Raw genomic sequence first — 27,771 nt, forward strand, 5'->3', positions numbered from 1 at the left:
AATCACAGGAAACTTTGCAGGGCGGGCAGGGCGATATACAGACGGGCTTACAGTCGAGTTCGCAAACGTATTGCATTTCGTAGGGAAGATTATTTCGCAGTGTCAGACATTTTCCTTGGATCAGATAGCAATAGGACATAGCTAAGACGGGATTGCCGCTATACGGGATGCAATGAGACTGAGGTAGATGTCCGTACAAATCGATGTGCGTGTACCTTAAAGGGGTACAGCTACAAACTCCATGCTGTAATCGATACAAAATTGGTCAGGAAGAGAGAAAGAGGGAATGAGAGAGAGAGAGGGGGGGGGGGCGATACAGAGCAAATTAATGTCTTTAAACGTTATTGTAATGGAAAAGCTTCTTAATCCGTAATTATTGTCTGCTCACGATGCCTGCGTTAATTCGATCATTCATAAAAGATTCACTGTATTTAGTTGGGAAGAATTAAGTAAATAATATAGGTGATTTTGACGGACAAATGCAAAATAAATAAAAATTCTAAAAATTTGAAAAAAAAACTGCAAATCTATTAATATAATAATTTATCACGTATTTATTTGCAACATAATTTGAGAGAAATTTTGACTATTAATTTAGGATTAGATTTAACTACTTAGTAGCTGATATTGCCTATGGTCACTATTCATATTTAATATCACGATGTCACAAGGAAATTTTTCATTATACAAAAAAAGGGATTACTGACGAAATGAATAAATAATAGATTTTACCTCTTATCGTTAAAATATGGTATAACAAAATAAATTTATCTTTATTTGTCAATATTTCATATTAAAAAGACATCTTAGAAATTTGTCGTTCCTAAAATCTTGCCACCCTAGACACGTGTCTATTAGCAAATCCGGTACTGATGTAATGACCCTAGTGTAATCATTTGTGTTTCAAGTAAATCCGCGCTGTACAATTTATGGAAACTCGGAGGATTAAGGATTTATGGAGATGATTAATTATTATTTGCATTTCCGGTTAATATCCAAAGTTCTTTGCGCAAGTTATGAATATTAATTGCCAGTCAAAGATGTGATATTATACAAGGATGTGTATTGTGTATATAGAACATTATAAATAGTTTATGTTAGTATCATGGATCTTTGATCTCTATTTTATCAAAAAGAAATGCTTTGGCTAATGTTAATATCGGTGAACCGGTTGGTTGTGCGGGAAGATCACCGGCACTACCGGCTACGTCCAGATGACAATATTTCAACGGCTTCTCTGACTCAATACCATGCTAAAAGTTATAGATCATTAAGCAATGTTATAATGCCTGGAAACATTTTAAACTTTAATAATAATAATAATAACAAGCATATGGCACCTTGTCCAATCCGGAAGCCTTAATTAGAAAGGCTGCTGGTCCCTGATGACCTCGTGGAGTTTTGGAGCTAGGTTTATTTAGTGCCTGAAGAATATCGTCACCTTCCGCACGTCCTTGATGGATGAGAAAATCCTCCCTACGTATTCGCGATATTTCAAATGGATCGCCAATAGCTTCGCCGGAAGCTTGAAGTTTTTCCGCATTACTGGTTAGTCGTGCCACGGAATTATCCATCGCAATCTATAGCAATGAATATAAACGTAAGTTCTTTTTGTAAATTTTATAAATATCAATAAATGATATGTCTTTTATCGGGAGAATAAAATAACCAGAGGATGAATTATGGTTAATGTCTACGAGCAATTTTGATAACAAAGTTATCTCACACATCACGCTCAGAATTCAATATAATACAAGAAAACTAAACGCGCGCGCTGCATCTAGATCGTTTATAAACCTGTCCAATTACGCTTTCGTCAATGAATCAACAAACACGTAACTGTCTGTATATGTTCCTGCCAGTTCGCATCTAGATTTTAACGTCTAGGTTTGTTATTATTACGCGCGATGGTAGTGCAATGGGGTTATTTGCTCTCTTCTCGTTCAAGGTACGCTATATCGTCATCCGAGCAATAGGAATTCAAGCAGCTGCACGTGTTATCTTAACGTTCGCTAAAATGCGGTTAAAAGCATAACAAGCAAATGTGACTTGACGGTACTTACGGAATATCCCGAACCTGCAGTTAATACTGCGTGGCCTGTTAGCGTAGCTATCGTGAAGAGGTGCGGATTCACGGAACATAGAGCCATTTTTTTGAGATAATAGAGAGCATCGGCCATAGCCATCCTACCTTCGGCGTCCGTGTTACCCACGCGTACCCTTGCACCGGATTTTGCCGTGATCACCTCATCGGCGACGTAAGAGTTCTCGCCTACGCTATTTCTTACAAGACACAAAGCGGCGACGACCTTTACCGTCGGTGGTTGCAATAAATTCACTACCTACGATATTTAACATAACAGCTCTTACTTTGACATATGAAATTAATTGTGGATTATTAAATTTTTTGAAATCGCGTTACTTCTCGCGAATTTTAACTCTCTTTTTAACAAAAATTAATGTGTAAAAAAATGATAACTTTTGATTCTTGATATTATAGCCGCGAGCGATTGAATATTTATTTGTTCAAAGTCTTTATCTCGATCATAGTGCATCAAAGGAATAGTAATAGGCTCGATGCGCTATATACGGAGAGAGAAGCGTGCATCGAGACCATTAATGCACTATACCATGCCATAAGGCATAAGGAATAGAATTACGGTTCGCATACGATGATCATTTCAAAAATCTACCAGCTCGTATATATTGCTGAGCAGGAAACTTATTAAAACGCTATATTATTTTAATAGACGCGAGGTGAAACGCGATCGTTCCAGCATGATATATTACTACACAGCACCTGCATGAATCCGGCACAGGCGGCCGCGCCACATTTATCCCTCGACATGCCAGCCATGATGCCCTGACACTTGATGTCGGCGCCACCGGTATCGTAAGTGACACCCTTCCCCACGATCATGATCGTCTCTAAGACGCAGGCAGACGGCTCATAGGTCAAAAATATAATTCGACCGGCGTGACGCGGTATTACCGAGGCGGCGCGATTTACACAGGCGAATAGCGGGTATTCTTGAAGTAGCGTATCCTGATCGGATATCACTTGCATCGTGATATTCGATCCGCAAAACAGCTCCGCCAGGTATTCCTCCACTCTCAGGGGCGCCATTCTTTCGGGGTCTGCACCGCCTAATTTAACACAAAGTAAAAGCGCCGCTGGCTATTAATAGGATATAGATAGATGTAGATTGAATAAATGCGTGTCTTAAAGAAATAGATTTTGTTTTTAATATATTAAAATCTATAGATTTTTTTTTAATAACTGGATACAAAATATCCATTCTTTATTTCGCGATTATATTTCACTATCTCATAAAGTTTATTCGATAAAGACAAAACTTTGCGATATGTTTCCGCAATTGCTAGTTTTACTTAAAAAATGCGACTTTCGGTAGTAATTAAATCATTCATGTAGCGCATTTAATTTATTTAAAATTTATTTTGATTAATCTATACACGTGCGTGCACGCACACACATGCATACACACGTAATTCAGTTGCGAAAATAAGCTTCGCATCTGTTTGTTCAATATATTGAGATATGAAACTGAAAAACTAAACTGAATAGATTGAACTCTTCCTTTTATTATAAAAAACATGCCAATTATTTTCAAACAAATACGATATTTTTCATCAGCAATTACTTTTACTGCTTGACAAGCTCAGCACAAGACTGCTGTTTAATTATTTGCACTTTGTTATTCTTATTTGATCGAAAAGTATAATGAATAAATTTTAATATGCACAAAAATACTGTTATTGATATTGCAATTAATATTCAATAAATTTTAATATATTATTATATAATGTTAATTGAAATTAACATATTTTGCGATAAATTATATAAAAAATGTGTTATAAATCTCAAATTAACAATTGTGAATGTCTTTCCGATCCGTGTTGATTAGTAATATTAAAAAATTCGTGCTTTGCTTATTATTTATTATTTGCTCTGGCACATGCGAATGATTCGGACTCGACTGAAGCTGGCGTCCCATGAAGCGGATAACGCGGAAACGGAATGAGCCAATCACGGGACTGTTTCGACGGAATCTTTGACAGGGTTCTATCAGAACGATCCCGTGATTGGTGATACGTTCGTTCCGTTACGCGTAATCCGCTCCATGGGACACTAGCCTGAGAGAATAGTCTGCAGTCTGCGGCAACGGTCAGGTCATCAAAGTTTACTTAACGAAATTGCATTATCCACTTTCCTCGGTTTGCTCTACAAGCAAGCGAATAAATAATATAAATTCTATATCCAAGTTGGGCGGGAATGAAAGTTTGTGTGTATAAAAGCCATATACTTGATAAAGTATAAATGCTACGATAAAGGATAAATTCTTGAAACGTTAAGGCAAATATCGCAGAAACGCCAATTGTTATTAATTGCCACAGGGAACGAGCTCCGTACTTTCCTTCTACGTTGTTCATGAGGCGTAACATAAAAAATGAACACTTAAACTCTCTCTCCAAATCGCCAGCTACTTAAACTTTAAACTCGATAATTCCCGAGGGCTATTCCGACTGAACTTGGACATTGGAAGAGCGGCGAGTTGTGCTCGATTAACCAGGAGCCAAAAGACCTTTCTCGGACAAGTTATAGAAAGCCGCGGGCGATTTTCCCCACCAAAGCTTATTTCTTCCGCGAAAAGCGGAAACTCGCGACGAAAGCCCGAGCCCGAGCTCTTCTCTCACGCGGACAGGAAAACCTGCTTTACTCACTCGATAAAATTCCGTGAGCCGTGTGCGCCTGGGATAGAACAGGACTTACCTATGTCCCTTGCGACGTATCTACCACTCTCGAGCGCCGAGGCGAGTTTCACGATACCCTGAAGCTTCTTACTGCAAATCGGACTCCACACTCCAAGTTGACACGCTTTGTAGCACCGATCTGGACATATCTCACGCACCTCTAAAGGCTGTGAAAATATAAAATCGCCGGTTGAAGATTATAAATCATTAAGATACGATTATGGCAAACAATGAAAAATAAGAAAATTTTTTTGTTTGCCTTACAATTAGTATACTGTTTAAATAGTACACTACATTATTTCTCTTTAAAATCTGTTATACACAAATTATACATCATTTACTACTTTTTTATTCGCCATCAGATCTAATGAAGAAAGAGAAGTTTATTTGTCTGCACTGAAAACGTTAAGTATGATAATCTTCTTATCGAACGAGCACTTCATAGATAATGGAGCTGGGGCTTATAACTCTTATGGACTTATGTATAAATCGGTTGAAAGATTTTCTAGTTGATTTATACATCCGGCAAAAGCCAACTTTCATTATCTTTGCTCTTTGCTTTAAAAATCCTAGCATTATAATGCATATAATATTTTCTCTTTTTAATGCATTTGCATTTAATTATTCATCTGTAAATGTATAAAATTTCAAAAATTTGAGAAAATATTTTCACACTTTTTTCATGTAGTAAAATTGGGAATATATCGAAATGCGACCTTTTGCATTGTCACTGACGCGCGTTCGTGCAACTTGTGAGCGGGTGAAAAGAATTGAAAAAGTCGGAAAACTGCTAGCTGTAAGAGAAGCGAGAAAGAGACCGACGCGAGATTCGCGACGACGTGGTGTTCCGATTACGCGGCGCAGAAATTCCGAGGGTGCTTTCTGGTATTTGGAAAACGATGCCTCGTATTTGCGTCGGATGGAAGGAACGAGCGATGCAGAAGAGGAAAGAGGGTCAGAAGAGGGAACTATCAAGAAAGAAGCGTATGAGCTTGGTGCCGACAACGCTCCGATGCCGCGGGCTGAGCGGTCGGTGAGGTGACGGGAGACGAGGGAGGGCCCGAGTATTTCGCTAATTAGGTCGCCTCGCCGGCCGCCAGGATTCAGGAACGCCAAGCATTTGCTACTCTTGATAGGGCAGAGCACTCGGCTTACCCCCCTGCGTTCTCCTAACCCCTTGCTACATCCCGCTGCCACCCACAAACAAGCCCCGACCGACTGCTTCTCCCTTGGTGGTTCGAACTTAGAATTTTGGTCCTTGAACTTACGCGACAAGAATGTCTGTTATGTATGTGCAACGAATTACGAGAACATTCACTATTAGATAAAGTTTGTTGCGCGTAAGTCTCGAAAAAAACAATTCGAACTCGATTTAAAGTTGAACGCAACAAAGGTATAAATAAACCGATATGATACTAATGCATGAAATAACAATTTTTTTCAGATAAAAATTAGCTGTGTAGTATCCAATTAAATCACCGTTTAGTATTTGCAGTTTGATCAATTGTCAGTGATACGTGTCAATATTAATTATGCCGACTTTTTGTTGTAGTTATTTCTCAGAAAACAATAAATATTTCAGTATTTAAACAAAAGGTTTAAATTTTTTAATATAAATATATATTATTTTTATCCAAAATTTGAATGGCGTTATCAAATTACCAATGAATCAAATAAATGAAAAAAATAATTCACTTTTAGAAAACATACCTACGTAGATATATGATATTTTTTGTATGTAACAATATTAAAGTAAAATAATCGAGAAATAAATTTTTTACAAGATAATTCATATTCAAATCATTTTATTCCGATATATTAATTGTGACATAAGATGTGAAATATCTCGTAAAGTATTTATTTTTTAATTTATTCTATGATTATTAAATTTTTATACTTTTTTATGCAACATGAAGGAAATCGATCTATGCAAAAAAAGTAAGCATTATAGCAAAAATGCAAGTAAATCATCTGTCTTATCCAAATTAAAAATGGTTTCTATCTCCAATAAAGACGATTTTTCAACATATATGTTGATTAGACTTTTTTACTTTTTTGAAGAATATTATTTACTTTCTAAATCTAGAATTTTTTATAATATTCTGTATAATAAATAAAGTTTATTCCAGCGTAGTTCCAAAAGACTCGTTTTCTCCATGATGTATAGTCCAAGAACAATCTCTTGTCCCGTCTAGCATACAATCTACGCTAATCACAAACGCAGAGCCCTTCTTCTTTTCCAAGTACCTTTATACTTTATCGGCTTAAAGTTATCGTTTCTCCTTTAATCCGTCAAGAGACGAGTGTCCAGATCTTGTCTTTATTTCAACAGCTGTTTCAACATTTTACGACGGATAAGAATCAATACTAGGTTAACGTTTATACATTATCGGATATTGCAATTTAATAAAAGAATAGTTCAAGCGCAAAATTTATAGCAATTACACAAAACGCTACTTCTTACCTTTAAAAAAGATATTGTTTTATTTTGTATAATACAAAAAGGCAGTAAGTCTGCTTTAATTGTCATATTGTCGCAAAGAAAATTAATCTTTTGGAATAATATCGCGATTTTTTTTTTGTAAAGATATAGTTAATATAATATAGATATTGTTACATATTATTACAAAAAATTTTTTGTTATCAGTCATTATTCTTATATGCTATAGCAAGATATCTGAAATTTAGTATTTGCAACGTTTATTGAAGAGCTCTTTCAATGGCTCTATCCAATTAAATATGCTTAATTGTCGAATGTATGTGAGTGACATGATCGATCGCGCGCGGCTCGCTCTGGTAAAGCGATTACTATAGGATTCGCAAATCGATCACGCCGCGTATACTCGTGCCGGATAACTTCCGACTTCGAAGTTCGCATAATAACACGGATACTATCGTCCGATCGTAATTAACCGCGACGGCGCTGAGGTTAATGAACAATGGAGCTTGCAATCGAGTTGTGCAATCCGATATTCTCTGTAAGACACTTATCGATCAAGCCCAGCCCGTGCCGGAGTCTGTCGGTGGCAGGTGTTGTTTGATGATCGTGTTGACCGCACTCTTTGCCGTCGGTATCTGTCATCGAGCCATCGTTTATTCAAGACGTTGAACGAGCTTATTTATCGAAACGTCTATGGTCTTATTCTCGGCCGATGTCGTACGTTAAAACTATATTTGTGCTTTGCCGCCGTCACATACATTTGCATCCGAGAAAAATAAATTTTGAAAGCTCGGATATGGTCGACCTGTCAGCACCGAGTAATTCTAATCAGTCTGCATTTGATGCATGGATTACGATATTTGTGTATCAAAGTCGTGAAACGCAAATGGTTGCAAATTATCCGCGTACCCTATAACTTCTCATAATTATTAAATAATGAATATTCTGTACGAAGGTTCATATTATTCGAGTAATTGCTCGATTGCGGCCGTTCGCGAATCGAGTCTTATTGGGAATGAATCGGATATTAATGAAGCGGAATTAATTCTGTTTCCGTAAAATATCATGGATTAGTTGAATTGCGTCGCGCGGCCCGCACAGTCATTAGTTATGGATTAAGATCACAGTAGCAATTTAGTTTAGAGGCGAGGTAGACGGATTTACTAGAGTTAGAGTATGGTGAGCAACTTGGGGGTAGCCAATCAGACCGCAGCGTACCAAACTCGGCTGAAACACGGAGATGAATTCCTTCCAGATACAACTACAGGCTTCCTATTCTGCCAATGTAGATGCGCACAAAGCTGTATTGTATCTGTTTGATTGGTTTAAACGGCTTTCGTATAACCACAACTGTACCAACTATCTGTGAAATACCTTAACCGGATATATTGGCACAATTGAATAACATTCGCTCATTGATTCTCTCGATTTTAGCCAGCAATTTTTCCGATTTGTTTTTTTAAATTCTATAATATCTTAATAATTAATCGTTATTGAGATATTAGATCGATTCAACTTTTCCATATTTAACAATCGTTGTAAGTGGGAAATTTGTGGTTGCTATTTTTACTGAATTAAATCAAGTGAGGTAATTGAGATTCTTTTCTTGAACATCTTCGTGCATTGAGGTTCTAATAATAAAACTAATGGTTATTTTGGTCCTACTATAAATTTTCATGCGCCTATGCAGTCAAAAAAATTTCATTTTATTGAAAGTATTTGAAATCATTTAATATTCCGTTTTTCCAAGTGTAAAAGACATTTAAAAAATATATAATATGATCTACTTATCATAACATTATTTCGACGTGGTAGTATTATGATGAATAATTTGTCGTGACGGAACTCACCACGTAAAGACCCTCCAGAGCACCAAGAAGCGTAACTAGCTCAACGTTTTCAAAACGGTCATCCGGTAGTAGCACCAATAAAGGACATTTCACACCAGCTTTCAAAGCCCTATATAATAAATGCAAAAAGTTATAAAATCAGTTAAATTGTGAATTATTATTATAATGCATTAATATTCAATCATATAATGAAATGAACTTTGGAGTAAGGTCATATTTTACTTTAGTATTGCTAATCTAAAATTATTAAATAAATATAAAATAAACTGTATGTGTGTGCGCACGTATGTGCTGTGTGTATGTGTGACGTAAGAATTTTCTCTTGTTTGTCACAAGTTTGATAGCCCTCTATATTATTAAAAAAGAAATGTCAACTGAAGAAAACTCAAACGGTCAAGAAGCTCTCCTGTTGACAGGTTGATGATCAATAGGATATCAATCTAAGAATCCAGTAAAGGATCAAGAGATACCCTAGATGGAACTCGAAGGTATAGAACGACGTTCATATGCATAGACTTGAGGGGAAGCTGACCGTAATTACGGTGTAGACATATTGTCAATGTTCGGTGATTGTCAGCGGACGTCGTAATCTACGCAATATAATATTACTATCATAAAACCTGCAGTAATACTACACTTCAAGAGATGAACGTTCATGCAAAAAGGGAGAAGAGAAATGTGTTCTCTGGGGAAAGGTGCGGTGTGCGGTTCTCATTGAGTACCCCGAGACACGAATGGCCATTCTCGCTTCCTTCGTGTCCAATTTTCGTCTTGTCGGATGTAATACAAACGTAACCACGTAACCGAGGGTGTCTTTCACTCTTGCACGAGTGAATCACGAACTATTAATCTATTCCCGAAGTATATCACTATCGTGTTTAAACTTCGTTACGTTCCCGATGCGTGCGATATTTCGCACTTGGCAATTTCGAGAAACTGTCGTTATATCGCGCTTCTCAAATCTCTCATTCTATTCTCGATTCAACAAAGTACTTCTGATTTGAGTTTGGTATTAATGTCGCGTAGAACCGTGCACTGCTATTATTCCGAGATTTCAAAAGGACTGCAAATACTGCGTTATTGCTCAGGTGTGTAACGGAGCATGGTAGCAGTTTTGTCCGCGGAAAACATTGGTAATAATTAAAATGCAGACTAAAAGATTAAAATTCATAGGTTGCAACCAGTTTCCTCTAGAGAATACTACGAAATTTTGCACGAGGAGAAAAATAAATTGCAAGTGTAAGCAAATTGTACTGCAAGTGTAAGCAAATAATTGTACAGAACGGCAAGCTGGCATCCAAGAGTTTATGAGGTTTAAGCAAAATTTAGTTACGTTACATTTACATAAATACAATAAAAAATTTTATTACTATAGATATTTAGTTAAGTTTTCAAAATAATCTTTTTTATAATTTTTCATATTTTTATAATTTATAATTTTTTATTATTTATTTTTAATTAATTACTTTGTTGTTTACTGCTTATATTATTATAATAATATACCTTAAACACTTGTTGAAATCGTTATATTTTTTAGATATAGTGATACGGAGTGATATTAGTGTGACGTTTATCTTATTTATTAGCTAGCTTTTGATATTATACAAAGTCCAAAGTCGCGAATAAACTCAAAAAATATCATTAAGGCAAAATATTGCGACATTGATATGCGTTACAAGATACGGTCTCCAATTTTTTTCGCCTAGCGTGGAACGTTCTCCATGCCAATCTTCCGTTAACGTCACTACTGCCGCGTGAAAAAAACAGTTACGCCAAGCGGACAGGAATTTCATTTTTCAATCGTATTTCGGGACGGGCAGGCATATGGCTCGCACGGAATTTCGTTCGCGCATCATTGCGTTTCCCCTATGCAGCTATTGGAGTACACAAAATGCTCACAATCGTTCGTGGTTCGTTTCGTTACAAGACCATCGTGTTGCTGTAGTGAATGAACACTCGGTATGCGGGTGAGAAGATGTTCGAAATTGTAAACATACAATCAAGAGCCTTTGATTAATTACTCCGGTACTGATTTCGATTAATTACAAAAAGAAACTCGAAAAAATGCGGTGATTTTTTCGGATATATGCAAATTGCCGACATAAGAACGTAGATATAACGTCACTTCCTCTGGGTATGTTCGCCAAATCCAATTATACCCGGACAATGAAAAACACTGGAATTTGCGCGCTTCGATTGTGGAATTTAGTAAAGTGTCCCTTATATAGTTGAAGAATGCTTATTAGAAATACCAGAGAGATTAAAAATATTGTTGAACTTTTAATAATTATATATATTGTTAAAGAATCAAGAAATTGAAAAAATATTTTGCGAAAAAATTTTCGCAATAAATGTTGATTCGTTTATCGATAAACAATCGACAAACATGTAGAAATCTTGTTAGACTGAAATTAAAAACAGACATTTATGGCAAGGTAAGTGCGCGGCGTTGCTTTAATAGCGTCGTGCCATTGTACGTCGTTCCCTTTGTCATCGCTAGAGCATTTCCCATCTCTCCTCAAAACGACAGATAACCAAGACTTATCTAGCTATGTCGGCAACCATGATTTAATTCACCGACAGCATATAAAGCACCGAATTAACGAGTAATTGTTAGCCCGTAATAGCAATTACCCAGGAGTGTCAGATCCGAGATTTGTAAGATCTAAAGACAATAATGTAGGATATATATTTAATTCTAGACCAAAGTTGGCCAAATATGCCAGCTATTTACATGTATAATTGTCGAGCAATATTTATTGTATGCGTCCTTTTTTATTGATTATGTCAAATCATAACGATCACGAAAAAAGGCAATCGTCCTCGTATGGAAAAAAAGAAAGGAAGAGCTGAGACTGTGTCGTACACTGTGCAAAATAGTTGCGAATCTTGTCCAAATCCGAAACTTATTTATTACATTATAATCATATAACATTAATAAATACTTGACACAATAATAATAATACAGTACTTTGTATAAATAAAATAAACATGAAAATCGTGTGATGTGCGATTTCGCGTTGATTTTTATTTAATTTTGTAAAAAGTATATCTCGGTATACCGATGACACATGCCGATATAATACATACTAACATATGTAAATAATGCGACGGTTCTGTTACTGTGGTGCTCGTATTAAAAAAAAAAAAAGATTAGAGAAAGAAATGAAAGAGAAAGAAAAGCGTATGGAATCATTATACAAAAGAATTACCGTTTTACTCCCTTCGTGGCTGCCTCTGCGAAACTCCGCACATCGTGATAATCCATGTTAAGCGGACCCGTTGGGCTGTAAATGAACCTTTTTGCGAGCAAATTGATGGGCAAAACCGCGCCGATCACGCCCAGTGCGGCATCGATCTGGGCCGCGGCGTAGAGGACGGTTTTGAAGGGTTCCGGCTCGTTGGATCCAGGGGCACTTCCTGACACCAGAATAATGCCATCGTAATCGCCGCTGCAGATATTTGTTTCAATTTTCAGTTGACATGGCATCCATCTGAAATGAATCATTATGCTTGTTATTTGGACGTCTCACTAATTATTAGTAAATCCGATTAGACAAAAGCAAGATTACTCGTTAACGAGAACACGATATGTCCATTGAAATCAACATAATTACAGTGGAATATACAAATTAGTGGAGGAAAATAAAGATTTCCATCAAAAAAGAAAACGAGAGAGAGAGAGAGAGAGAGAGAGAGAGAGAGAGAGAGAGAGAGAGAGAGAGAGAGAGAGAGAGAAACGAGATTCACTCAATGCCATTAATCCATTAGCCGCATATTATTCATCTGCTAAAATTATGGCCTGTTAGATTTAAAAACGATGATGAATATGATAATGAACATATTTGTATTATTGAAACGATGAATAATACGAGTATTTTCGTATTATGCAGAAAAGTAAATGCAAACGCTGTGTAATTTCATTTTTAAATAAAAGTATAAGTTAGAGACACGAACATGGAAAAAGAAAATAGTCTATTTTATTGATATGTCTTCGATCGATATTGATGTGTTAATCTATTCATAAAGTGTGCTTTTCTAAACATTGAATACTAATACCTATATGTTTTGATATCAAAACATGCAATTTTTTGTTATCACCGTTTCCATTATAAACTGGATATGTCGAAAATTGTTTCCTGAGGCGAAGAAGTTTATATCTTATTGCATACGTAATATTAGAAGAAGAAGTAAAAGAAGAAATATTATTGCAGACGTTAATGGTAATTTACATTAATATATGGCAATATATTAACATAAGTTAGAATATTAAATTTTTTATTTTATCAATAATTAATATATTTGTACATTCCAGTTTTATTTCGTTTTTCAAACATAGCAATAATGAAAACAAAATTTTCTCAAATTATCGATATGAAAATTGTAATTGTATTATTTTTGTAATTATATACATGAAATTTTGCGTGTTTTCCTTTCAATAAAATTGTCTGTAAAATCTCTTAATGCGAATCACACGGGAGATATGAAATTTTATTTGATATATTCTGCAGTGTTTATGGGTGTTGCATTTGATTCGTGATTTTATATTTGCAATTTCTTATTATTTTCGCAGTAAGATCGGATAACTGAATATTCGCATTTGAAAAAGAAATAAAATCACTATATAGATAACACTTTATGGCGAGTTAGTGACGCATACATTAAAGGACTGAGATAAACACTGCAGTATAAAATTTACACTGCTGTTAAACTGTCGGACGTAATGTCAAAGCAATCCAGAGTTTCTTTTTGCTTTTACTTTATTTTTTGCTTATTTTTACTTATTCTTCAAAGTTTAACCATTCATATACCTACACGTTTTGCCTACCCGAACATTTGTATTATCCCATTTTATGTAAGGTAACATTATTATCCAATAAGCATAAACTAATAACTAAATGATCAAATAAGACTTTAGTCCTCAGTATAGATTTTTTTTGTTGATTATGTTATGTCATTATAACAAGCATTCTTATTTTATAATAATAATCCGAAGCTAAAAGATTATTATTTTTATTTTATTTTCATTGATTATATTATTAAATATAAAAATCAATGTATTACATAAAATATTGACAAAAGTACATTGTTGATATTTTTTTAACTTATTTTAATTTATTTGTTTATAGATATGATATTTTGTTAGAAGATAAATTGATATGAGTATCGTGCTGCAGCTATATAAATATTCTGAAAAAGACATAGCATTCTTATCGATGACATTTAACCATAAATACCGTTATCTTCTGCTTCTATATTTAGCACTAATAATAAATTGAAGATATATTACTAAATGTGTGACTTGGAGAACTTAGAAAATGTTTTAGTTGGACAGCGCATAACCGTTAGATGAGATTACCAACGGTACCTCCCACGTGGAATACATTTGCATTACATTAACAATATCTATAGCATCGCTTTTACAGACGAAAGTCATTGTTGCTAAATTGCTTAGATACGAATATTCGAAAATTGCTATTGTTAAAATTATATTTACGTGGCTAATATTTATACAATCCGATAAAAAATGACTGAATATGTTTTATGTTTGCATCTTGGTTTTATTCTATCTATATGGATATACATTTGAATATGGAGATACATATGTGTATTTTATTCTATCTATATGGAGATATATATCTATATAGATTACATATCAACGAACATATTCTACAATTATATTATTTTTAGTTACTTACTTGTCTGGAATATGAACACACACACACACACACATATATATGTTCATATTCCAGACAAGTAAGAAAGTCTATACAAATATGGCTATAAATAAAAAGACCACATAAACCTCTTGCCATAATACCACAAAGGTCCTTTTTATGTAAGAGGAAAGAAAATATTAGAGAAGCAGATGTGCACGTACACTTATAAGAAATGTGCTGCATGAAATGCACGAAAATATCGAAGGTAATTCCGAAAAACGGTGCCAGCTAGTCGCTATGAAAACAGTGAGCTCTCTCTTACGATCATCTAACGATAACATCTTTCGAAGTATCTTGTACTTCATCGACGCAGAATTATCTAGGCCACAAATAAAAAATATTTATCCTGGCTATGATATCTATAATGATTGTTATGATTGTGAAATGTCCCGTTAATTAAAATCCGTGATTAGATTTATTCTAGATTCTATATCACAATCGGAAGATGTACAATTTAATTAGAAAATGCTTTATCAAGCTCGAAATATTCTTTTGCAACGATAACAATTAACGCAGACTTTGTTTTAATCCATGATAGATTTTCCATATTCGTATATCACGTTCTAACGTTAACAGGTTTTTCCGCTCGCGAAATCAACCCGGTCAATGCTGACTGGTCACAATTCGGGCACAATAACGTCGAATTCTATGGAAGATAATAAATCTCAAGAGTACACATGATATCGCGCACGCGGTAAATCGAACATCGATCGATCGTGAACATAATCCAACAGACAATAATGCTTCCCCGCTCTTGTGAACGCATCTATATATATATATATCACGCGGTGATAATGAAGTCCTTATAGATCTACGATCATTGCTGCCATCAGGTGTTTCCATAGCCTCGCTTCGTACGGTTTACGCATGATGCGCTAATAATTTATCATTATCTATTTGCATCTGGCATTCGTCTAAATTAACAATGACTTAAAAAGTGGAAAAATCAGAAAGGCACAAGTAATGTCAAGAAATTATAATAACCGCTACTTTGTGCGGCTCATGATATGTTGATATATCTATAATCTCGTTTTTGTCACTACACAAATACTATTATTGATATTTGATTTTGCGCATATGATCATTATTAGTTTTACTAGTCATGCTGGAACATATTGAATATGTTTTATAAAACCAACAGATATGTATCTCATAAGTTTCAAAAGAAACACTGTTAAGTCTTGCATAATTTGAGTTAAGAAAGAGTTAAAAATAACATCACGGAAACTTCTGTATTATATTAAACTTTGATATCGACTTATCTCAGCTGCTGATGAATGAAACTAGCTTCTATCAAGTGCATGCACAATATGCAATCAATCAGGAACGTATTCTAAGCTGCGAGCTAATGGTGTCGGAAACTTTGCAGCTTCAAAACAGTTGGGCACCACTGGGTTTCGCGTAACAGTGCGAAACAAACCAGCATTGGCTCAGAGAAATTCGCATTTCTCATGAGTTCGCGCGAATTCGCAAGCAAATATGTTCACGTCACGTTTTCGACGTAAACTACTTAATTATTCACCAAGAATCTACAATTTACAATGAATTACGAATTACCTGCTAATTATAGTGCATCTGATGGTAACAACACAACTTGGGCATTCAATATAGTACTTGATATCTACTGTGACCAGAATAACGATGAATAACGATGATTATTCTCATTTTCGAAGTACAGCGGAAGATTGGAATACGAGATACGATAGAAATTTGGAGCACAACTTATAAACTCGAGTCTTTTCAGAAAAACGTAAAACCTTTGAAAGCATGATGAATTTGTGTTTATATAGCATTGAAATGCATATATAAACATCTTTTGTACGCGGGCATTTAATTTTACGCGATGCAACTATTCTTTTTTAAAGATAAGTCGAAGCGCAACGTACCTCGTATTTTTACCTATCTCCTCTATTATCATTTTAAAAAATTTAAACGATGGCTGATGATCCCAAGTAAATTGGACCCAAATCATCTGCGCGAGTGATCGTGCCCTTGTGCACTGAACTAGCATAATCCCTTCAAAGATCATTCGCGTTTAGCAAAGAGCGTCGTATACCGGCGCATATCAGATCGGAGCATGTGTCGTGCAAGGCTCTCCGTACATTTACCTCGATTCCACCGCCATGATGCACCGCGCCCACGCCGTACTCCTAAAGATACTCCGTGTGAGATAGCGTACGGAAATGTATATGTATTATCTTCTGCACAACCGTATAACGTAAAATCCGTACGCTCTTCGATGACCGACGAAAATAGGCGCGCAGCGGTTCCACGTATTCTACGCGATCTTGCTGACGTACTGTCAAAATGGAGGTCTCGCGGCCTGATCGAACGCCTCGAAAAAGCGAAGAGCGCAGGATCGAAGCCGTACTCGCGGCACGCTTCAAACTTGAAAGCCGGTGATGTTTACTGTAACAGTACAGAAAATAATTGGAAGAGTAAGGAAAAGAAAGAAAAATATATATCATGCATATATATTGTGTGTGGACGTGTGTGTGTGAGTGAGTGAGTGAGTGAGTGAGTGAGTGAGAGAAAGAGAGGGGGAGAGAGGGAGAGAAAGATGGAAATAGAAGAGCGATAAAAGCAGGAACTTTATACTGTTATCGCTTGGTGTGCCAGCGATATTATCATCTCCCGCGCGATGAGATTTGCGAGCAGCCAACTCGAGAACGCGCGCAATACTAAAGCCTGTGTTTTTGCGCATATAACCGACCGTCTTGCTACTTCACCACTACAGAGCTATTCTGTCAAGGTAGGATGTGTACTGGCGATACTACTACCATTAAATCGCTGCAACGTTGCCAGCGTTTGTCTGCATACCGGATCACCTCGAACCTCGAACTTGAATTTCCAGTCCCGAAGAAATGCAATGTCGATGGTCAGATCACCGATTGTCCATAACTCCATAGGTCTATAGGTCCACAGAACTGTGCACTGTGCTTGTCTGACTTCCTCGTAATCTTTATTTTATTTATTTATGTCTTATTGTTATACGCAAACAATCATTTCACACAAATGTGAACGAGAACAACAGCTATCTCATGTTTACTCAAATTATATTATTTACCATAAAGCAAGACAGAGACGATTCTTATCCTCATTGAGAAGATTATATATATATATATATATATATATATATATATATATAAGTGAATAACGTTTAAAATAACGTATATCAAAAGTATATCGTATTTAAGATTAGCATTTGCACGAAAAAGAGGTTATTTTAAGGATTGCAAATAACTGTAAAACGAATAAAAATTAATGAGTTGTATTATTGAAATAATAAATATGTAGGCACTATGGTACAAATAAAATCAACGATCACAGTCGCTGGATTGGCATCATCTACAAATCTACATTATCATATATTTCGAAGAGCACAACATTCTACTTATAAAATAACTCACACTCTCTGAAGTACAAAAATTGACTTTAATATCAAAGTTTAGTGCTAAAAGACTTAAAAGTAATGCACACGCAAATTACACACATACACATGTCAGATACGCGTAACTTTCTGTAAAATATAATATTACTTATTGGTATGGAAAGTTCGAAACTCGTTTAAGATCTAAATACTACGTTAGAGGAACCCTTACATATGACTGTTGTTTCGCAATCTAATATCTTGATCTTTAATATAATACGAAGATATATATTATTGCACAGAATCGATTCCAATCATTGAATCTCATATGAAGTTATAAAATGTTGATGTATTTCTGTTAGTATATTCAGACTATACTGCTTCTTTATTTACTTCTTTAGAGGATCGATGGAATTTTACTTTCATTATTTCCACGATAAAGAGAAAAATTTCCTAGCATATTTACAAAATAAAAATAATATAACTTAAAAAGACATGAATTTTTCATGAACAAATATGTGAAAACAATCCGAAAAGAATTTTTTTACCATTTTGATTTATTTTTTTATATGGAAATATTGTTGAAAGATGTACTTTTATTGTTAAAATATATCTTTAAAATTGATGAATAAATAGGATTCAAGAAATTAATCCTCCTTGAGGGAGAAAGGAGAATCCTACTGAATATATGTATAATTCAAGAAGAAGCGTAACAAGAATACACTTGAATGCATATTATTATTTCGACAATACAATCGAAATATCGTGTAGCAACAAAAGTGAAAAAATTTATCAACTGATAATTTGATTAATTTTTCGTTATCTGTAATCAAATTACAGAACTATATATCCACGTTTTCGATTATTCTAAACGTGATTCTTTTTACCAATTGTTAGTAGTAATTACACCGATAATTATACCGATTTCTATTTCTGTTCTCTTCGCTCAGATACAGAAATCATTCATTGCGAGTGGTGATGTGAATTCTATTCAGCAAACACGTGTGTACTTGACAATTTTTCCCAGTAAATCGTGTTCATGTCTAAATGCAGCTTACGTCACGCGTGTCTCGTAGTTAACTCTAATTGGCACACGCAAGTTAGAAGTTTTCGCGAATTGCATCCCTGAATTGCCTTCATTTGAGTGATATTTTGAGCTGAATGTGAGTGTAGCTCGAGTACTGTAATCGAGGGAAACTTTGCTTACACGTAATTACGTTTCATGTATGCGCACAGGTCACAAACCCGCGTTCCATGTTCAGATAATAAAATTTGGTACTAACATATACACAGCTGTTCGCTCGCTGAGTTCATCACAGTATATCCCTATTCACGCAAGTGTCGATCCAATGGTGATAGTGCGAATAATGCACGAAGAACTTTTATCCCGATCTTGCATCATAGTATTATAATTTAGTGTGCTTGCCAATCTCATTGGTTACATCAAGGGAAGCGTTCTTTAGCGCGTTCAGTTTCTCTATATAGCCATCATTTAGGTGTTGCTTTCCTCTATCATCGGCACATATTTGAGGAGTTATCTTCTCGACACTATCGGGAATAGACATCACCGAGGAAAGGGTGGCATTCGTGACGTCCGTATCATTTTTATTCCCAAGACGAGTGTTGCTGGCGTAGAGCCTCCGCTTTCCGGGAAATAATCCCGCTATCTTTCGTGCTATAGGATGTAGCAAGTGCTCCTCGTACTTATCAGCTTCGGTATCAGCCGTAATTAAACTTACGATGATACCGACGCCGACTGTCGTTATGCTACCAATGAGAGCGTAATACATATAAGTAATCCCGTAAAGAACATTTAAAGGATTAGACGATTTATTGCTCTCATCGACGGACAATAACGTAATGTTTTCCTGAATTGTCGTCCAGCTGGAGAGGTTCGGTGTAGAATATTCTAGACTAATTGGTTTGATATCCCATGAGGAAAACGTCTCGTTTTGGCAATTTTCCGTCGATAGAGGTAGCATCTCGACTACGGTACCCAGACTGAGATGACCGAAGGTGATCCACATCGTCGTTACGTGGCTGAAAATCATACCAGCGGCGGCACCTTTCCAATTGGCGCAAGGTACCAACATGGCGAGGAGGAATACACCGAGAAGAGGTCCAGACGTCGCCGACGTCATCAGCATAGAAGATTCTATTACGCCAGACAACATGGCTACCAAGAAGCTAATGCCGATTATTAGCAAACCGTAGATGACACCGATTATTTTGATCGTGTAAAGCTGCTGCGTGTCTTTCAGATCACTCATCGCAGGTATGTGACTCAGGAAATCCTCGAAAGTCACCGTTGCGAGAGAATTGAGATTCGATACCGCCAAAGTCAAGGCGCTGTTGAAAAGAGTTGCCATGACCAGACCTAGCATTCCGGGTACATTGGAGAATTTGTCTTCGACGTAGAACGGTACAATCTCGTCGATTTTGGAAATATATCCCAGACTGAGTGGATCGCAGTCGGCGTAATTAGTAAAAATCACCATTCCAACGATCCAAGATAATGAGAACAAGATCACAATTATAGGCATGTTGGCCATCATTGTCCTGAAAATAAAAACACATTTTTTGGTTACAAAAGTCGGAGACCGAAATATTAAACTATCTTATATAAGAATTTACGATAGATTGATATAACAGTCCTGAATCCAAGATAGCAATAGTATTAAAATAGATTAAGAAGTACAAGAGTCACTTGTGTTGTTATATAAACGCATGACATAATTTTTGAAAAAATTAATGTTATATAATTGTTATTTGCTTGTCATGCTTGTTTTGCAAGTTCTTTAATAATTCTTTTTCTCTCTTTCAATGCATGCACAACAGGTTTTTGTGCTCGCATTATGGTCTTGTTACACGCAATGATTGCGATAAATTTGATATTTGTTAACCACAGTAATACTTGATGTAATTGACTGATAACGCAACAACGATTTGTGACAATAATTGTAATCGAGTGACGTCAAACTAAATATTTAGCAGAAATCCAATGGATTTTGTTTCAATATAATATACGTACATATCACATCCATCGGATGTATAATATTATAAAATGGTTAATATATATATATATATATTTGCATTTGTATAGATATACTTATTGTTAAATGCTTATTGTTTCTATAATTATTGTAAATGTTTCACATTATTTTAACCTAGCAAGAGATTGAATTTACCCAAAAGAACTATTATATTTATTTTTAGTCATTAATTACCCTATTCTTACAAAATATGAGACTTGCAATAAGTTTTATATATTTCAGACACATATTTAAAATGAATTACTTGAAATGGTTTTAATGCAAGCATATAAGGATAATGTATGCATTTATATGCCAACAATATTCATCTGTATGCGAACAATATTATTTTGTAAGATTTAACTTGAATAGCATATGACAGTATCACGCACGTTGGAAGAACTTGTTACGTAAGCAAAAATAAAACGGAAAGTAACGAACAATTGATGAAAGAACAATAAGGCAAATGAGCGCGAGTGCAAATGATAATTATATAATGTTCATTCTAATAATTGTTCTTTCAACTTTGTGAGATAATGGAGCCCATTTACATGACATTATAATTTGTAACGGAAAAAGATAAAAAATAAGATAAAAAATAATTTGAGGAAAATAAGATAATATAAAAGTGATTAAATTCTTAAATATAAAATAAGAATGATTCAGATAGATGTATAGCAGATACTTGTAATTTGCATTAATGCATACCCATGGCAATTAAATCAATTATAATGTATCTTGACGTTAATTAAAATGCCCATCAAGGAAGTCTGAAAGAATATCAAGTATAACCGCTTACGTAGCATAATGCGTAACATTAATATACATTAGCACGGGTAAATTCTGTAACAACATATATTTTTAGCTAGCCGACAGTGACGACGCAGTCATTCATTATAATTTTGTAATGTCGCTAGGTATCTTGTAGCAGTCTACATTGTCTACAATAACAAATGATGTTTTAAGCGGTTTTAATTCTTCATCATTCTGAATAGTTTCGCTTTCTCTCGGCGAGATATTTATCCAATTATTTTAGTAAATGTATTATGTATAGAAAATACTTTATTCTAACATACGTCGACGACTGTTGCACCGATATTATAGACCTCTTATTGAATAGAGAGAATCTCTGTACTAAAAGTTTGGCGCGGCGCCATTCGGCTCCCTACGGGGCTTTCATTGATTATGTGGTAATAGTAACTGTGGGCACAATTTCCTAAATCGGTCCAATCGTGCCACTTCTCAAAAACTTTCTATCGCCGATACGACGGCACGGGAAATTATCGATGTAAAATCTATTAATTTGTCATCACACGCTGAGAAATTCATTTTATAGCTTCCGACATATTAACTACATTTAATAGTAACGATATGAAATATAAATAATCATATTATTCGTGTACAATAATTATATGAAAACTATTTTTTATAAATAATTTCATAAAACCCTCTTTATTTTAATCTATTGTCGCATATAAATATGGTTATTAGAAAAAAAGTTCTAAAGCAAAGTCTTATCAATAGAATGTAAATGACGCGCAATATTCCAAACTGATTTTAAATTAAGTTTTATAGATGCTCGAAAATATATATAAAATAATAAGAAGAAAATTTGAGTAAAATTTTATTGAATCTCTAATGATATATTTTTATCAAGATGTCGAGAACTTCACAAGCTTGTCACTGGATTAAATATAAAATTTATTTTTGTCACAGAAATATCCGCTTAGATTTTTCTGACAATACATTTGCGAGTAATAAAATTTTACGGACCAACGTAATGCATTTGTTCCACGTAATATTTCAATTTGAGTGCAGTGGCACCGCAGCAAATTTGTGGCCGTGAGCTTTTATACGCTTTCGATTGCCATCAGACCTCGAACTAGAAAAATGTACGGTTTTACGTTGACTACCTACTGTATATGCACCTCAATGTTTCGCCACGGTTACAATTGTGCAAGTGTGTGAGCTACTTCAATTGTGCAAACAGCTGTATTTGTATACGTTATAAGCGGAATAAGTTTCACATAATAAAACATTACAAATAAAATTCGCTAAAAAGAAACGTTTTCCTAAGGCTAAATGTAACACAATTTCTGTAAACGGAAATTTCTGAATTTAATTTTACGATGAAGAATGTGCTCGTATATCATGATAATGATATGACATTTTGAGAAAAGGCATGCTTTAAAATTTTTTTTCTTTTTGATATGGTTTCTGTTAAAACGATACTTTATTAAATCAATAAAACTGGCGAATCTTTAGTTAATAATTTCATCAAAGTTTATTCGAAGTTATTTCATTTCTGACCAAGCGAGCAATGGAAGCCACAAAATTACATTGCAACTTTGAATAAATGTGAGGAAATATCAGACTGATATTAGAATAGTATGACTATTTTTATTAGATTTTTGTCGTAATTAAAAAATTGATTCAAGTGCATGATAAATTATGTCCATTTGTCAATTAATTGTTAGATTTACAAACGTGGCACGGAAAAAATGTGGCACTGTAAAATGATGGGTACGGATATATTTTATTATAATATTTTTCAGATTTATTCTTTAGTCGTAAAACACGGTTTTATAATAATTTATATTTATAATATTTTATATTATAATTTATATTTGTTTTATAAAATTACTTTTTTTCTACTATATTTTTAGCTCTGTTTTTTCTTCTCGCATTATTTTAATTTGCAAATCGAAACTGTTTACTTACATATAAGATAAGAGTTATTTGCATGATTTAGCGTGAATAATAATTTACGTTACGCATGTTAATGAATCATTAAACAAACTCAGGTGGCTGGAGCGAAAAATTTCAACAAGTCACGAGCAAATGCGTGTACATATCAGATGTAACTGAAATACATGCCAACACCTAAAAAGAATTTTGTTTTCTAAAAGGATGAAAAATGCATTAGCGAATATATCTAAATCTTGGCCAAAAATCTTTAAAATCTATCTTATTTTAAAATAAAAATTTATTAAATAATAATGTACTAAATATATTAAATAATATATCATTATGAATTACAAAGGGGGACACTTTACATGTAGAATATTATGAAATTCTATATTCTCGCAAAGTTTTTTTATTAAGCATCAAAAAATGCATAGTTATCACTTTAGCAAAATATCAAATATTAAATTTGAATCTAGTATAGTAACGTATGATATATATTTTTTTGCCATTAAATTAATTTTAATAATAAAATTTAAGTTTTGTTATGTTATGTACATAAAAGTTTGCGTACAATTGCCAATGCATATAATTACTAATAATAATGTTTCTGTAACAAAAAATTAGCAAAATATTTTAGAACGAAATATTTATTTTAGTGTTTTAAGAAATCTCGCGTGTTTGTTAGCAGAATTTTGTATCATAATTTCTATACGATCTATCTGTCTATTTCTATACGATCTATCTAACTATGACTAATACAATTTCTAAAAATGAAAAGTTTCTTATTGAATCTTTTTTTCCGTTTGATTGAAGCTATTTTATGCATTACGTATACGCATTCGTACTCAATTTTTTCATTTATGTCTTGAATGTTTAAAGTGATAATTCGTAGAACACTTTGCATAAATCACATTATCCTTTAGATCATTCGACGAGTTGTGCATAATGTGTCATACAAGTCTGTCGTTTATCGATGTACGCTAAAAGTGTGGATAGGTTTGTTCAAAGTTTCGTACCGACATAAAAAGTTTACTTACTTGACAACCTTTCTTTGGCTGGACATACTGCAATATCTCTGAACAAAATTCTGCTGACATCCGAAAATGGATAAACTCATGAAGAGCTGACCTAGTGTCGCCGACGCTGTCGTTACTCGAAGAGTCGGATCCATATCAAAGCTGAAAAAAAATAAGTTATTGAATGAGTGAATACTTTATCGTAAGATATGCTTGTAAAGTTTCAGAATATGAAACGTTTTTTTATAAAGAAACACTCAATTATTTAAATTCTTTCGCAATTTGAAAAAAAATACCAATGTTTTATTGTCTCCCCAAAATTTCAAAGATGCAGAAAATGCACAACCCGTGAAATAATTTTGCGCTGCTGCGGAATTTAATAATTTTAAATTGTGAAATGTGTAGCGAAGAATTTTAATATAAAATCGCATTTTAACATTATTCAATTTACTGACAGTTAGTTGGAATTGTATATTTTCGTCGAGATTAATAATTCTAAAGTTCAGAGACGAAATGCGAAATTACGCAATAGGAATTCCGTATATGATTAATTTCAAGCGTAAATTTATATTGAAATCAAAATTATATGCATTTAATGTTCGCAAATTATCAGTGTGACATACTTGAAGAAATCCAGTCGTCCGCGCTCGTAAGTTACATTGAAGACACTAGCCGGTCCGCCAACTTTGATAGTTCCCTGAATGATGATGACCGCAGATACACCGATCATTGTCAGGCCTTGTATAACATCCGACAGAATAGCAGCTTTTAAACCTCCCTAAAAAGTAAACATATATATAAATATATATTAATAAGTGTTCGTGAAATAACATAATTTTTTATTGTTATTAAGTGACTAGTAATGAATTATTTTAAATGATCAAATCAATATCAATTATTCAATTTTTTAGATATTTCAATAGTGCTAAACTATCTTTGCATAGAAAAGTAATCTGCTGTTAGAAATATACGTTTGCTGTTATAACAAATGTATATAACAAATATATTCTGCGTCACATTGATATCCCATTATTCCAAAGTTTAATATTAAAAGTCATACGGTTTTCATTATTTTTCATAATAACGCGGCTTGCTGTCATTATTCGCCCTTCAATGCGCCCTATTTATATGCGTGCTTGATTGCTCCAATTTCCTATGTGTAGGGACGAATATAAGTAATTTGCCGCTGGAATGTAATTTGCGCGAAAAGCTCACTTAATCAAAATTATGTCGTAATTTTACTATTCATTTAAATCCGAAATATGGAACTTTCCGAAAATATTGCTTCCACGAGAACCATCACAAATAATTTATTTTTTTCGCAGACTGAAATCGATATAATTTCAATTTTAAATAAATGGATACCAATTACAGAATGCAATGGCATTTGCTAATATGCTATTTGATGTTAGTATGCTATAACGAAAAATATAGTTTACGTTTATTATCGCATTTTCACGAATAAATATAAAAGACATTTTTATATAAATATTGCATTGTGTTATATTTTGCATATATTATGATTTCAATCTACGCTCTTTGTAGGAAATCTCAACGTTGATTATTCAACTTTAATTTTTAAACGAAATATTAAATAAGAAAAATGAGAAAGAGAATGTGTATTTAAAAATTTTGTTTGGTGAGTAAATATAGATATTTGTGAAACATACAAGTATATGGCATAATATACATGTTCTTACTATGATCGTGAAGGCCACAGAAATAGTCGTTATTCCCACGATACTAGCCCAGTATGGAAGTCCTATTACCGCTTTCAGAGCGACGCAAGGGGTGAATACCGTGACCGCCAAGTTCAGGAGACTCCGTACGACGTAAGAGAAACTCGCCAGACATCTGACTAGTTTTGACTTGAACCTGGGGAATTTACATAATTAAGAGAGCTGAAATGAAGGACGTGATGAATTATCTTCGTATTAATTGAACGTGATCGTTATATATATATATATAACATTCTTCACGTCGGAGCGAAAATTATTTAAGTTTAAAGCGCTTTATTAAATATTAGTAACTACGACATGTATAGAAACAATTTCTTTTTCCAGAAATTCTATTATTTTAACTCTTCATCTTCAATACACGGATACTCGGGTACTCATTTCAAATTAAATGTTGAAAATTTTTATGTTTTTGTGCAAATTTCATTATGGCGCCTCAGATCTCTACCTTTCGAGCAACAAAGAACAGTTTTGCATAAACATAATCTCGTTTTCACTTTTGCGTTTTCATTTTTAGCGGAAACCTTAATATTAAAATCGAATACTGCGCTATTTAATGTATCGGATATCTAGATATTCATTATTTCTTGCAAAATATTACGAAACATTGAAACAATGGAACTCAATCTTCATCTTTCATCAATAGATGTTTTTATATAAAACACAAAGAAGAATATTACATGCCGATTATTGCGCGGTCAAAGAAAGAATAACCGTAAAATTACCTCATGTCCAAATATTGGTAGACTGACGTGATACCGAGGCTGTAGTAAACGGGTACGAAGATGAAACAGACGATGGGATACGCCAGGAGCATTCCGTATAGAGTCTCCCACATGGCGCTGCCTCGATAATACAGCTCCGAAGGATAACCCAGGAAGGACCTGACGCCGAGAGTTCCACGTGCGATTGATATCATCATCGCGCCCATCGACACGCTGCCGGTGGCGAACACGTAATTCGCCTTCGTCTCCTTTTTTTTCGTTTTGAAGCTTCCCCATAGCGGTATCACGAAGGAAATTACGATGAACCCGATGAACACCAGATAGTCCACCACCATAGATGTGATATGGGTCGTCATCCCGGATCCACGATTACTTCGGAACTCCTTCCGTGATCGAGGTTCGTCTGCGTATTGAAGATGCT

General features: G+C 34.4%; 2 protein-coding genes across 7 annotated transcripts in view; both read right to left on the reverse strand.

The window, feature by feature from the left end:
- Positions 1 to 747: 747 nt before the first annotated feature.
- Positions 748 to 17,520, reverse strand: Dip-b (Dipeptidase B). Of its 2 annotated transcripts, none has more exons than XM_071701038.1 (9): positions 17,382 to 17,520; positions 16,892 to 17,192; positions 12,276 to 12,557; positions 9,064 to 9,172; positions 4,793 to 4,940; positions 2,801 to 3,147; positions 2,064 to 2,342; positions 1,341 to 1,580; positions 748 to 1,253 (listed from the first exon to the last, which is right to left on the reverse strand). In XM_071701038.1, exons 2-9 carry the CDS (start codon positions 16,906 to 16,908, stop codon positions 1,104 to 1,106), a joined length of 1,572 nt encoding a protein of 523 aa, XP_071557139.1. In that variant the 5' UTR covers positions 16,909 to 17,192; positions 17,382 to 17,520; the 3' UTR covers positions 748 to 1,103. The 2 variants fall into 2 exon arrangements, with proteins under 2 accessions (XP_071557139.1, XP_071557140.1); XM_071701039.1 differs by having other exon boundaries at positions 17,375 to 17,391.
- A 518-nt stretch (positions 17,521 to 18,038) lies between these two features.
- Positions 18,039 to 27,771, reverse strand: part of LOC139769732 (sodium-coupled monocarboxylate transporter 1) — a 28,490-nt gene continuing 18,757 nt past the window's right edge. For 3 of the 5 annotated variants that reach the window (XM_071701041.1, XM_071701045.1, XM_071701042.1), the window contains exons 2-6: positions 27,351 to 27,753; positions 26,590 to 26,764; positions 25,513 to 25,667; positions 24,911 to 25,051; positions 18,039 to 20,712 (exon numbers count right to left, since the gene is read on the reverse strand). In XM_071701041.1, coding sequence (XP_071557142.1) covers positions 19,560 to 20,712; positions 24,911 to 25,051; positions 25,513 to 25,667; positions 26,590 to 26,764; positions 27,351 to 27,706 — 1,980 coding nt within the window. In that variant the 5' untranslated portion in view covers positions 27,707 to 27,753 and the 3' untranslated portion in view covers positions 18,039 to 19,559. Of the gene's footprint in view, positions 20,713 to 24,910; positions 25,052 to 25,512; positions 25,668 to 26,589; positions 26,765 to 27,350; positions 27,770 to 27,771 lie in introns of all 5 variants that reach the window. The other 2 variants (XM_071701044.1, XM_071701043.1) reach the window with 1 other exon arrangement.

The sequence above is a fragment of the Temnothorax nylanderi genome, unplaced genomic scaffold (assembly GCF_030848795.1).
Source record: "Temnothorax nylanderi isolate EJ_2023f unplaced genomic scaffold, tnyl_v1.0 TNYL_tig0024_pilon, whole genome shotgun sequence".
Taxonomy (NCBI): Eukaryota; Metazoa; Arthropoda; class Insecta; order Hymenoptera; family Formicidae; genus Temnothorax; species Temnothorax nylanderi.

Excerpts from the sequence above, each read along its gene's own strand:
- Dip-b (XM_071701038.1), bottom strand. Across the intron at positions 9,173-12,275 it reads GCCACGAAGGGAGTAAAACG|GGCTTTGAAAGCTGGTGTGA; the intron begins GTAATTCTTTTG and ends TTTATTATATAG. Across the intron at positions 2,343-2,800 it reads CCTGTGCCGGATTCATGCAG|GTAGTGAATTTATTGCAACC; the intron begins GTGCTGTGTAGT and ends TAAATATCGTAG.